Consider the following 12,077-nt stretch of genomic DNA (forward strand, 5'->3'; position numbering starts at 1 on the left):
TCTTGGGTGAAGGACGATTCAATGACGATTCATTTTACTAGTACAAAATCAGTAGAAGCAGTCCCTATGTCTTTTCCAAGGAACACCGCATCTTGGGCTCTTGGCCCATAACCAACGCCATCATCCAATAAAGCATGCTAGCCCACTAATCTGTAGCTCACTGATCTTTTTTTTTTTGAAGAATTGTACGTAGATCACTGATCTTGGAAGCCCAGCATGGAAAATCCACGAATAAAGATGCCAAGCCCGCCACGACCCTTGGGGACTAGCGGTAGCGGATAAGCCCCCGCGCCGGCGCCTGCACACTGACCACATCTGTTTCGCCATGGCCACCTCCACCACCGCGCTCCACCCGCAGTTCCGGCCGCCGCTGCGCGCTCCCCGCCATCTCCGCCCGCTTCCACACTCATATTCCTCGCTCTCCCGCACTCGCGGCCACGCTCCCGTACGGGCCTCCGCGGCGTCCGCATCCGTGCCGGCCCAGCGGGAGGTCGCCGCGGGCGTCCCGTGGGGCTGCGAGATCGAGTCCTTGGAGAGCGCGGCGTCGCTGGAGCGGTGGCTCATCGACTCGGGCCTACCGGAGCAACGCTTGGCCATCCAACGCGTGGACATCGGCGAGCGCGGCCTCGTCGCCCTCAAGAACATACGCAAGGGGGAGAAGCTGCTCTTCGTGCCCCCTTCCCTCGTCATCACCGCCGATTCGGTAATAAGTCCTATCATCTCACTGACTGCAGAGGTGCTGTTTATCTTCTGTTAAGAAATGATGTTACAATTGGTATTCTACTGTGCTTTGTATATATTAGGAGTGGAGCCGCCCTGAGGTGGGTGATGTGATGAAGAGGAACTCCGTGCCGGACTGGCCGCTTATCGCTACTTACCTCATAAGTGAAGCCAGTTTAGAGGGCTCGTCGAGGTGGAGCAGCTACATAGCAGCGTTGCCGAGGCAGCCTTACTCGCTTTTGTACTGGTATGGCCGGGGATTGTAGTAGGTGCACCGCTGTATTGAGAATGGAGATAGGCTCATTAGATAGCATTCTCAATCTTGTACAGCCTTCATGTGTTATTGCAGGACTCGTGCAGAGCTAGAATCATACTTAGTGGCCTCACCAATCAGGAAACGTGCAATTCAGAGGATAACTGATGTGATTGGGACGTAAGATTGTCTACCAATACTTCTACTGATGTTTGTTTAGCAAATTAACCCCCCTAACTGCTGAAACTCACATTGGGATTGTGCTTTGTTCATTTTGGTAGATACAACGACCTTCGAGACCGTATATTTTCCAGGCATTCAGATTTGTTCCCTGAAGAGGTGTGTTTTGCCAACATTGCTACTGCTATACTCTTTGTGTACACATATGAATACAACAATGCTTATCCAGCTTCAATCCTTTGCACAGAGCATAGATTCAAAAAAGAAAAATCAAATCTTGAGGTTATATTATATCTGAATAACGATGAAGAATATACTAGTTTTTGAATTTGAGTATCAATATAATGTTGTGAGGAGTGGGTCACATGTTTGTAACTACATATTGTATTTTGATCACACTATGGATGTCGATTATGATACTTTATTACCAATTCATTTATAGTTTAACCTGATTAGTATGCCTCAATTTTTATTTTAGGTGTATAACATAGAGACATTTCTATGGTCCTTTGGGATTCTATTCTCACGCCTGGTAAGACTGGATCTAGTAAATATGATGTAAAACTTATTTTACTTGTAGATCTCTAATATCCCTTTTTATGATTAGTATGAATTCTTTTGCTTACTAGTTACTATTGCTGCCATTTTATGCTAACCAAGGATGTGCATTGGTCTATTCTGCAGGTTCGCTTGCCATCAATGGATGAAAAGGTGGCACTAGTTCCTTGGGCAGATATGCTTAACCATCGCCCTGAGGTACCACATTTTTTTTTACGAAGGACCATCATCAACAGCGCTCAAATTTTGCTTAAGCATCCTTATCCCCAGATTTTCCATTTTACATTCTCATAAGTCTTCCTAACATTACAATGCTGCTGGAATTTACTTCTTGATGATTAATTGTTTCCAGGTGGAAACATTCTTGGATTTCGATAAGTCATCACAAGGAATAGTTTTCACCACTGACCGCGCATATCAACCAGGTGAGCAGGTAACAGTTTCATTTATTCCTTTAGCTCTATTCTCAGTTATCTATCAATTGAATTAATTAACAATACTAGTGTCGGTGTTTTGGAACCGGGGGTCCCTCAACCAACGAGTGAATTTGTACTGCGTGTCCCTAATCCCGGATGGTGATGCAAAGAGACACAAGGTTTATACTGGTTCGGGCAGTCGAGGCCCTACGTCCAGTCTGAGAGATTGATCTTGTATTCCTTGCACCGGAGTGCTCGCGGTAGGGGGTTACAAGCTGAGTGAGAGAGGGAGCTAGCCCCAGGTCTCGGCGAGGGTGGTGCGAACTGCTTGGGACGTTGCTCCCAAGCAGCGTGGGAGTGCGTGGTTCTATCGGTGTGTTTTTCCTCCTGCCCCCCCCAGAAATGGCCCTGGCTACCTCCTTTTATAGTTACAAGGAGGAAGCGAGAGGTACATGAGAAGGCTACTATTTGCTGACGTATTCCGCTCCCTGAAGCAGTATGGCGTCGTGGGAGTTCCAGTCGATGTCTAGTCGGTATGGTCTTCAAGGCTGACGACATGCTGCGCTCTTGCACTTTTGTTGACTTGGTGAAATGCCGAGGCTTGGTGGCTGCTGTAGTAGGCTGTGTCGAGACCTATCGCGCTGAGGCCGAGACCCACTGTGCTGAGGCCTGCTGTGCCGAGGCCTTTAGCGGGTGGCAATGTGAGGTCTGGGCGGCCATCGTCGATAGTTGCTTTGGGCGGAACAGTGCCGAACAGGCGTCTACAGGATACGGTGCCCTGTATCGTCAGTAAGGGATGGTAAAAAGGCGATTTGACCGTTGTCCTGTCGTGGCATACTGCCGATCGTGGCTTTCGTAGTGAGGGCAGCTGGGTGCATTAATTGGATGCGATAGCCCGCCAGAGTGACTTTTGAGGCGGAGGTGACGGGATTGCGGGATGAGCCCAGCCTCGGGCGAGGCGGAGCATGGCCAGTTCGCCCGAGGCCCTACCGGGAGTCTCGGGCGAGGCGGAATCCGAGGCTCATCGGGGGTCTCGAGCGGGGCGGAGCGGTCGGTTCGCTGGCCCCGAGGTCACAGGAACCCGGTTCTGACTCCCCACGTCGTGTCCGTCCTTGGTGCAGGAGTTTAGGCAGCACAGTAGCCGGTAACCCTTGCACAGTCCCGTCGTGGATGGCAGGGTGCTGACGTGACGGACGTCTGGTCAGCCACGTCGCTGCACTGCGCCGTCGTGTGATTTGTCGGAATGGTTGAGCGCCTCGATGGGACGTGCGGAAGTGACATGCTGGTCGTACTCGGTCTTGTGCGTCGTGGGGCTCCAGTATGGCTTGATGCAGGATATGGCGGGCGACGTGCGGGTTGCCGTGTAATGACGTCGTAGGGGGCAGCGGCTATGCCGAGGCCGAGCCATCGCGGGGGGCTCGGTGGTCATGGACCCTCAGGCTGCCGAGCCCGTGAAGCAAACTGTCGAGGTCCTTGGGGGGAGTTATTGGCCTTGGGTACTGATTCCGAGGCTACAGTAGCCCAGATGTGGCTCCCCACGCTGCATTGTCCTCGGTGCAGGAGTTGGCAGCATAGTGAGGCATGGGCGTCACGGTGGTTAGTACAGTGGCGGGTAACCCCTGCCCAGTCCTGCCTCCTGTCCCATCGGCCATTCTGCTGTACTGTGCCGGGCGTGCGGTTGTCGTCAGGGGCAACAGTCGGCTGAGTTGATGTGACACGACGTTTTGTCAGAGGGACGGGAGAAGGAAGAGGCGGCGGAGTGCTGCCGAGCCTGCCTTGCGCGAGACGGAGGGTCGGTGGCCCGGCCGTGGCCTTTGGCGGGGAATCGCTCGGGGTCGGTAGCGAGGGGGCCTCGGGCGAATCGGAGAATCGGCCGAGGCCTGCGGCGATGGGCCTCGGGCGAGTCGGAGAATCGGCCGAGGCCCTTGGAGCCTCGGGCGAGTCGGAGAATCGGCCGAGGCCAGCAGCGTTTAGCTGGTTTCGATCTTTACGAAGTCTAAGCAGTCGTTTTTTTTGGATCTTGCTTAGGGTACCCCTTCTCACGGTATCCGACAACTAGTGTTGCAGTGCCGTTTTTGAAAGTCCAGTTGGCATGTTTATTTACTCATACTTTTGCTGAAATCTAATTATTGTTTCATTAGCACACTGGGCTTACTGTTCCCTAGCAATAGGCATTTTAAGGGGCCATTTGGATTCGAGGAACTTCAAAGGAAAAGCATAGGAATAAGAAACGGAGGAAAGATAGTTCAGTGTGCATTGGAACAGAAGATACAACCATCCATTTCCTATTGAATATTGTAGCGAGGTGCAGTTGGCAGCTACTGTCCCTGCACCTTGCCTGACCTGTCGGCCATCACCATTGTAGTGTTCCTATGCAGTGACGTGCCACCCTTTTTATGCAGTCCTGCAGCTGTCAAATGCTGTGCCTCCCGATCATGGTCCACCTGCTGCCACTTGAGGCAAGCTGCATTGTTTCTTAACAAGTACGATCATATCCGAACATCGGAGAGAGAAGTAGCAGGGCGGTAGATCCAAAGGAAGGAGATGAGAGTGACCGGATAAAAATGAGAGGATGATTGATTTATTACCTACTGCAACTGATTTTGGAACCCCACAGATTACATTATCAACATGTCAGTTGCTAAGAGATGCAAACTCAGCGTGTACTAGATGGGCTTTTCACATGAACAAAACCGGATCTGTTAATCATCCTTCTTTATTTGGTTCTGCAGTTACATGAAATTTGTTTGGTTTTGACCTGATTTCTTTTTGTATGTCCTAAGTCTGGGAGTAACTGGCGTTGTTTCGTCTGTTAAACTGCATGTTTTGATTTAACGTCTTCAGGTATTTATATCTTACGGGAAGAAATCCAGTGGTGAGCTATTGCTTTCATATGGTTTTGTTCCAAAAGAGGGAACAAACCCAAATGATTCGGTTGAATTGCTGGTGTCTCTTGATAAGTCTGATAAGTGCTATAAAGAGAAATTACAAGCACTGAAGCGAAACGGTTTGTCAGAGTAAGTGCTCATGATATTCATGAGGTGAAAATTTTACCCTCTCCATGTGGAACTTCACAAGATAATATCATTTCCAGTATAAAACATGTTTATCGAACTGTTTTTTCCTTCTCTATATTGTAATCATGCTAAATGACCATTTATTGGATTAGAACAGTCCTCAAACATCACTAATTTCTTATTGTCACTTTGACAGTATTCAGAATAGAATACAAAAATATAGTACTGAGAATAGATTACGAAAAGCATGATTGCATAGTGGATGTAAAGTGCATTTTATTGAGACGGAAACCAGTTCGTTTACCGGAATAAATAATTTGAGAGTTACGTAGAAGTTGCCATAGCTTTGTACTTGATTCTTGCCTTATCATTCATGCCATCTAGTTTTCTTTGGGGAAACTGAACCTACCATCAGCTCAGCATCATGTACACCACTCTCTGTTTATTTGAATTCCATATGATGATTTTACAATGTATATTTCTGATATTATCAGATTTGTATAGTTGTATTGACAAAAGTGGATCTGATCACCATTTACAGATCTGAAAGTTTCCCTTTGCGGGTCACAGGGTGGCCAGTTGAGCTGATGGCTTATGCCTTCCTTGTGGTCAGTCCACCTGACATGAGTCAACGCTTTGAGGAGGTTTGTGGCTGTTAGTTTGAACCTGACATGGTTTCAAATTGTCAACAGTGCTAGAGTTAGGAGGATATTCAAGATAATTTGAGCTTGTCACTTACTGGTAATAACATCTGCCAAATTATCCTTGCAGATGGCTGTTGCTGCATCTAATAAAAGTTCATCCAAACCTGCATTGAGTTATCCTGACCTGGAAGAACAGGCCCTTCAGTTTATCTTGGACTGCTGTGAACCTAACATAGAAAAGTATACAAAGTACTTAGAGGTGATGTCTTTTCCATGGCATCTCTTGCACAGTAAACCCTCTCATAAGATTTTAACAATCTGTTATCCTATTATTTTTTTTGATCCTGTCATCCTTTGATGAATGCTTTTGTACACAAATCACTGCGATCAGTTTTTAGTGTGAACCGATAACGTTTCAGGGTGGCGGTGGCTCTCCAGAAGTTTCAATGAATGCAAAGCAAGCCAACAGAACATTACTGCTAAAACAGCTAGCAGGAGATCTGTGCATCAGTGAACGGAGAATCCTGTATCGTACACAATATGTAAGTCAGTAAATCTTATTGATTTTGTATGTTCATCATGTTTCAATTCCTAACCTTTTACATCTCCAAATGTACCGCCCAGATATTGCGTAGAAGATTGAGGGACATGAGAGGTGGCGAACTTAGAGCTCTGTCATTGTTCAATGGGCTAAGAAAACTCTTTAAATAAATGGATCGGCTATCTTATCTTGGCAGATCTTACTGGATAGATTTGATTTCTCCAGTAGCATGGTAATTTACTCTCTTGTTAGGTATGGAGTATTAATCACTTATAATTGCTGAATACTTGCATGTTTACTGGTTATTGCATGCTTCAATTTCAGGTGCTTTGACCTTGCCGCCGAAGCCTCGGATGCTTGTATGCCAAATCAGGCTGCAGTCCAGGCTCTGGGCCGCAAATTTCATCCTTGGAGAAACATCTAGATGCTAGAAACAAGTAATCGTTCAATGAAGGATTGCAGCGCGTTGACATTGAATAACCCAGAGCTTATATATATGTAAGAGTAATCCTGTGTAATGTAGATTCAATTCAACCATGGCGACCTGCTACTGTTAAGAAAGTCGTCCACATGTTCACATCTGTAAATTCGCATACAGTATACTCAACCGCTACCGCAAGTCGTCGTCGTCTTCTATTTTCTTTTTTTCCCCCTCTAAATTATTCTGCATCAGCAAAAGCAGAATCCAAATTGAAGATGCAACTGAAGAGCCGTCAGTTTACTACTAATATGCATTTGTGATTGATAGTAGCAAACGAGAGGTTCGAATGAAATATAGCAACGCTCCAAGCTTGTCGTGTACATTGCTTCAATCCCAAACAGCGTCCTTAAATACTACTCTCTCTGTTCTAAATTATAAGATGATTTGTTTTTAAGGATACATTGTTTTTGTTATACATTTAAATATATAATATGTCTATATATATAGTAAAAAAAGTCAAAATACCTTATAATTTAGAACCGTTGGAGTATCTTGATAAGAAATACAAGCCGAGAGCTTTCAAACGCTCCAAATGAGCATTACACAAACCACATTGCTACAAAACCCTGCACAACCCAATATATAGCGCAGCGACCTACTATGGCGCATAACCAAGCTCTGCAGTAGCAGGAAACACAACTCCAGATATATGTTTTATCATCAGGTACGGCCCCGCCCCGATGCAGGTGGCGCGAGACCGTATTGGGCAACCTGACAAGGACATCACTTCTACATATACAACCACACCGCCTACAGCTATGTATCATCCATTCCATCACCTGAAGAGCAATTCACAAATTTTACACAAGAAGAGATCGAAATGCGCTCCTAATCAGGAATCTTGGTGTTGAAGATAAAGATATTTGAGCTGATATTTTGTGCTGTATTTGTGGCTGTCCACATGCAGCCGCCACTTGCAGCCAGCTAGAGTATAGTAGGCTAAACTATTTGTTTGTTACTTGTTAGCTGTCCAGATTCATGGAACAACCACCATATTAACAGTAGTAATAGAATTAGCTGTTGCCAGTACATTATAGTAGCATGCATGGAAGCAACAGTCGTTTTGGCTATAAAAGGAGGGGTACCTCCATATGTAAGAGTTGGGTTTTGTTTTAGTTCCATTCAGTTTTTTTGGAAACTACTGTTTGTGTTGTCTCTTGTATCGGTTAGACCAACAGACCAACCTGAAAGGATCAAGATGCCCAAGAGAGGGGTGAATTGGGCTAATTCTAAATTTCTTTGTAATAATTAAATCCTATGGTTAGCCCAATTAACCCCTTGTGCCTAGAAAGTGTTTCTAATTGTTCTACCGCACAAAAGACTTGCAACCTAAGTTCCAATCCTACTCTAGCATGACAATTCTATGAATGTAAAGACAAGAATTGAATTGCTCAAAGTAAATGCTCAAAGTAAATAGAGAAGGAGGAACGCGGCGATGTTTTGCCAAGGTATCGGAGAGTCGCCACTTCCCACTAGTCCTCGTTGGAGCACCCGCGCAAGGGTGTAGCTCCCCCTTGATCCACGCAAGGATCAAGTGCTCTCTACGGGTTGATTCTTCGACACTCCGTCGTGGTGAATCACCCACAACCGCTCACAACTTGAGTTGGGTCATCCACAAGCTCCACCAGATGATCACCAAGCTCTCAATCACCACCAAGCCATCTAGGTGATGGCGATCACCAAGAGTAACAAGCACGAACTCTCACTTGACCACGACAAGCCTAATAAGAACGGTGGATGCACACTTTGCTACTCTTGATCTTCACTAATGAGGGCTCTCTTTGGGATTCTCAAATCTCAATCACCTCACTAGGACCTTGCTCTTCTTGGCACTCTCTAAGGTGTTTCTTAGCTGTTGGAATGAGCAAAAGTACCCCCACACACGAGTAGAGGTTGTATTTATAACACGGGCTAAAAAACGAACCGTTATGTGCCTCTGCGGGGTGACCGGACGCTCCGATCATGTTGACCGAACGCACCGATCAGTACACCCCGAACTCCAGTGGTTAAGTGTTGACCGGACGCTGGACAACGTCCGGTCAGCACTGACCGAACACGTCCGGTCACGTTTTTTCTTCACTGGAACCTTACTGATATCGACTGGACTCTGGACCCCCAGCGTCCAGTCCCTTGCTGAGCAGCGTCCGGTCAGTAGCCGTAACCTGATCAGTGTCCGGTCAACATTGACCGGACGCGTCTGATCAGGATTCTTCCTCTCTGGGACCTTACTGAAGTCGACCGGACGCTGGCCCTTAGCGTCCGGTGACTTGACCTCGCAGTGTCCGGTCACTTACAGACGCTTTCACCTTGGTCAAATGAACTGACCGGACCCTGAGCCAGCATCCGGTCACACCGGAGCCAGCGTTCGGTCAGTATTTGACCCTCCATTCACTTCCAACTCTCGATCATATGTGAATGAAGTTTGCTCCATTGGATCAAAGGGCTGTTAAGGAGCTACCTAGTGCTAGTTTTAACAAGTGTGCACCACACCTAACTCACTAGACTCATCTAGGTCAAGCTACCCATTCATACCCCCTTAATAGTACGGCCAAAGAAAAAACAAAGTCTTAAACTACTCTAAGTGTCTCTCCAACTTCAATCGACACTTAGAACTAGTCCATCCTTAACCTTGTCGTCCATCCTTTAAAAACCAAAACGATTTCCATTGTAGGGGCATGACAACCATAATTGCCCAATCGATCTCCATTACTGTGGCCTAACTTAATTGCCTCTATAAAACACACGTTAGTCACAGTAATCACGTATTGTCATTAATCATCGAAACCCAACTAGGGGCCTAGATGCTTTCAATCTCCCCCTTTTTGGTGATTGATGACAATACTACCTCAAGTATGTAAAAGAGATGAGGTTTTTAACATGCTTGGTTCATATAAGCTTTTGGCAATAAGAACAAAAGTGTTAGACAAGCTTATATGACCTAAGCCAACATGATGTACTCAAAATATATGAAATAAGCATGAGTACAAGTAATGAAGCTCATTTGCATCGAAGTAAAATGCGGAAGCAAAGGCAAATGAGCATAGCACAAGTGATATGACATATAAAGAATTGAAAGTAGAGAGCACACATATCATATATCACAATCACATAAATAGTAGTAAACATGAATGCATAATGTATCACACACACAAAAGCATAATAGTGTATCTCACATATAAAAACTCCAAATGTAATAGATAAGCTAATATAATAACTAAGCTCCCCCTAGATATGTAGCTCCCTCTAAGCCTAACATACTCAAATCCTCTCCCCCTTTGGTGTCAAACACCAAAACCTAAGGGTCGGTCGGCGGGGCTGCAGCGGACAAGCCGGGCGCTGAGGTACGAGGAGCGAGGTGGAACTGGGTGCCATCATCATATGATCCTAAGATCTGGGCTGTCTCACCCTCTGTAGCTGGAAGTGATACTGAAGTAGTCTAGGTTGGATCAAGAACTAGTGCTGCTGTAGGCTGTGCTAGTATAACTGAAGTAGCCGGCTCTGATGATGCCACTGAGGAGGAGAGCATCTCTGTAGTCGCTGTGATAGGTGCAGCTATAGAAGGACCTAGAACATGCAGGTATGGAGGAGTGGGCTACCCTATCAACTCACTAAAGGAGGCACCAAGACTCCTAGAGACTAAAGTGTCTGGCACTAGCAGCGACGACGTCTATGCCGTTGTGAAGCCCGTCTGAAGAGGTGTGAACTACAGGGCTATCACTGGCGAAGCAAACCACTGGGACACCTAGTCTATAGGTGAAGCATACTGTGTTGGTGGCTGTCTCTAACTTTGAAGCCCACTAGGCTATAACTCTGGAGTCATCAAAGTGGTGGCAGGCTGACCAATTTGGGGCGAAGCCTGTGATGGTGGGGCCCCAATCACTGTCACTACATGCTACATGAATCTGAGAAGCTCCTGCTACATGAGGATCTGTTGCTAATGCATGGCCTGCTGCTGCTGCTGTAGAGCCTATGTCTACTGCTGAATAGCTAGCTGCTATTGCTAGAACTTGTCCTGCCAAATCTAGAACTGAGCAAATATAGCAGCTGTCTCCTGAGCCTATCATGCCTGGTCCTGCCTCATCCGCTCAAGTATAGCAAGAAGAGCAGGGTCTGTCTGCATGGCAGGTGGCGCTGAACTGGAGCTACCGGCCTCAACATCATTGAAAGGTCCTAATGGCCAGAGGGGGGGTGAATAGCCTAATAAAAATTTCTATAACAACACTTAACAAAAAGGTTAGACAATTATGAGGCAAAACAAGTGTTGCGCTAGCCTACTCAAAATGCAAGCCACCTACCACAATTCTAGTTTATATAGTATGTATCCACACAATAGCTATGACACTACCCTATGTTAATGTGCTCTCAAAGGCTAACTAAAGAGCCACACCAACCAAGTAAACAAGCTCTCACAACTAGTTACACTAAAGAGCTTGACAACTAGTTTGCGGTAATGTAAAGAGAGTGATCAAGAAGGTTATATCATCGTGTAGAGGAAGGAACCAATCAATCACAAGTATGAATAACAATGAAGACCAATCACCTTGGAATTAAAGGATGAACACAATGATTTTTACCAAGGTTCACTTGCTTGCCGGCAAGCTAGTCCTCATTGTGGCGATTCACTCACTTGGAGGTTCATGCGCTAATTGGCTTCACACACTAAACCCTCAATAGGGTGCCGCACAACCAACACAAGATGAGGATCACACAAGCCACAAGCAATCCACTAGAGTACCTTTTGGCGCTTCATCGAGGAAAGGTCAAGAACCCCTCACAATCACCACGATCAGAGCCGGAGACAATCACCACCCTCCGCTCAATGATCCTTGCTGCTCCAAGCTGTCTAGGTGGCGGCAATTACCAAGAGTAACAAGCGAAACCCACAGCGAAACACGAACACCAAGTGCCTCTAGATGCAAACACTCAAGCAATACACTTGGATTCACTCCTAATCTCACTATGATGATGAATCAATGATGGAGATGAGTGGGAGGGCTTTGGCTAAGCTCACAAGGTTGCTATGTCAATGCAAATGGCCAAAGGTTATGAGCTACAGCCGGCCATGGGGCTTAAATAGAAGCCCCCATGAAATAGAGCCATTATACCCCTTCACTGGGCATAACACGGGCTGATCAGATGCTCTGGTCAGTTGACCAGACGCTGAACCCCCAGCGTCCGATCGCCCGATGGCGGCCACGTGTCTCCTGTGTTCAACGGTGATCGTTTGATCTCAACGGTCGACATGTTGACTGCACGCTCCGACAAAG

The 12,077-nt window shown here is 46.5% G+C and overlaps 1 protein-coding gene across 1 annotated transcript; it reads left to right on the top strand.

The window, feature by feature from the left end:
- Positions 1 to 274: 274 nt before the first annotated feature.
- LOC136467651 (ribulose-1,5 bisphosphate carboxylase/oxygenase large subunit N-methyltransferase, chloroplastic-like) lies at positions 275 to 7,111 on the top strand. Its single transcript, XM_066466418.1, has 13 exons — positions 275 to 703; positions 804 to 967; positions 1,070 to 1,153; positions 1,255 to 1,312; positions 1,632 to 1,685; positions 1,838 to 1,909; positions 2,064 to 2,144; positions 4,972 to 5,144; positions 5,686 to 5,788; positions 5,916 to 6,047; positions 6,208 to 6,330; positions 6,413 to 6,561; positions 6,654 to 7,111. The coding sequence occupies exons 1-12, from the start codon at positions 326 to 328 to the stop codon at positions 6,497 to 6,499; spliced, it is 1,509 nt and encodes a 502-aa protein (XP_066322515.1). The 5' UTR covers positions 275 to 325; the 3' UTR covers positions 6,500 to 6,561; positions 6,654 to 7,111.
- Positions 7,112 to 12,077: the final 4,966 nt, after the last annotated feature.

The sequence above is a fragment of the Miscanthus floridulus genome, chromosome 7 (genome assembly GCF_019320115.1).
Source record: "Miscanthus floridulus cultivar M001 chromosome 7, ASM1932011v1, whole genome shotgun sequence".
Taxonomy (NCBI): domain Eukaryota; kingdom Viridiplantae; phylum Streptophyta; class Magnoliopsida; order Poales; family Poaceae; genus Miscanthus; species Miscanthus floridulus.

What these genes read in the sequence shown, in the direction of transcription:
- LOC136467651 (XM_066466418.1), top strand. Translation starts at nt 326, where the DNA reads ATGGCCACCTCCACCACCGCGCTCCACCCGCAGTTCCGGCCGCCGCTG. An exon ending in CCTTACTCGCTTTTGTACTG is followed by an intron (nt 968 to 1,069) that starts GTATGGCCGGGG and finishes GTGTTATTGCAG; the next exon opens with GACTCGTGCAGAGCTAGAAT. An exon ending in AAGCGAAACGGTTTGTCAGA is followed by an intron (nt 5,145 to 5,685) that starts GTAAGTGCTCAT and finishes CACCATTTACAG; the next exon opens with ATCTGAAAGTTTCCCTTTGC.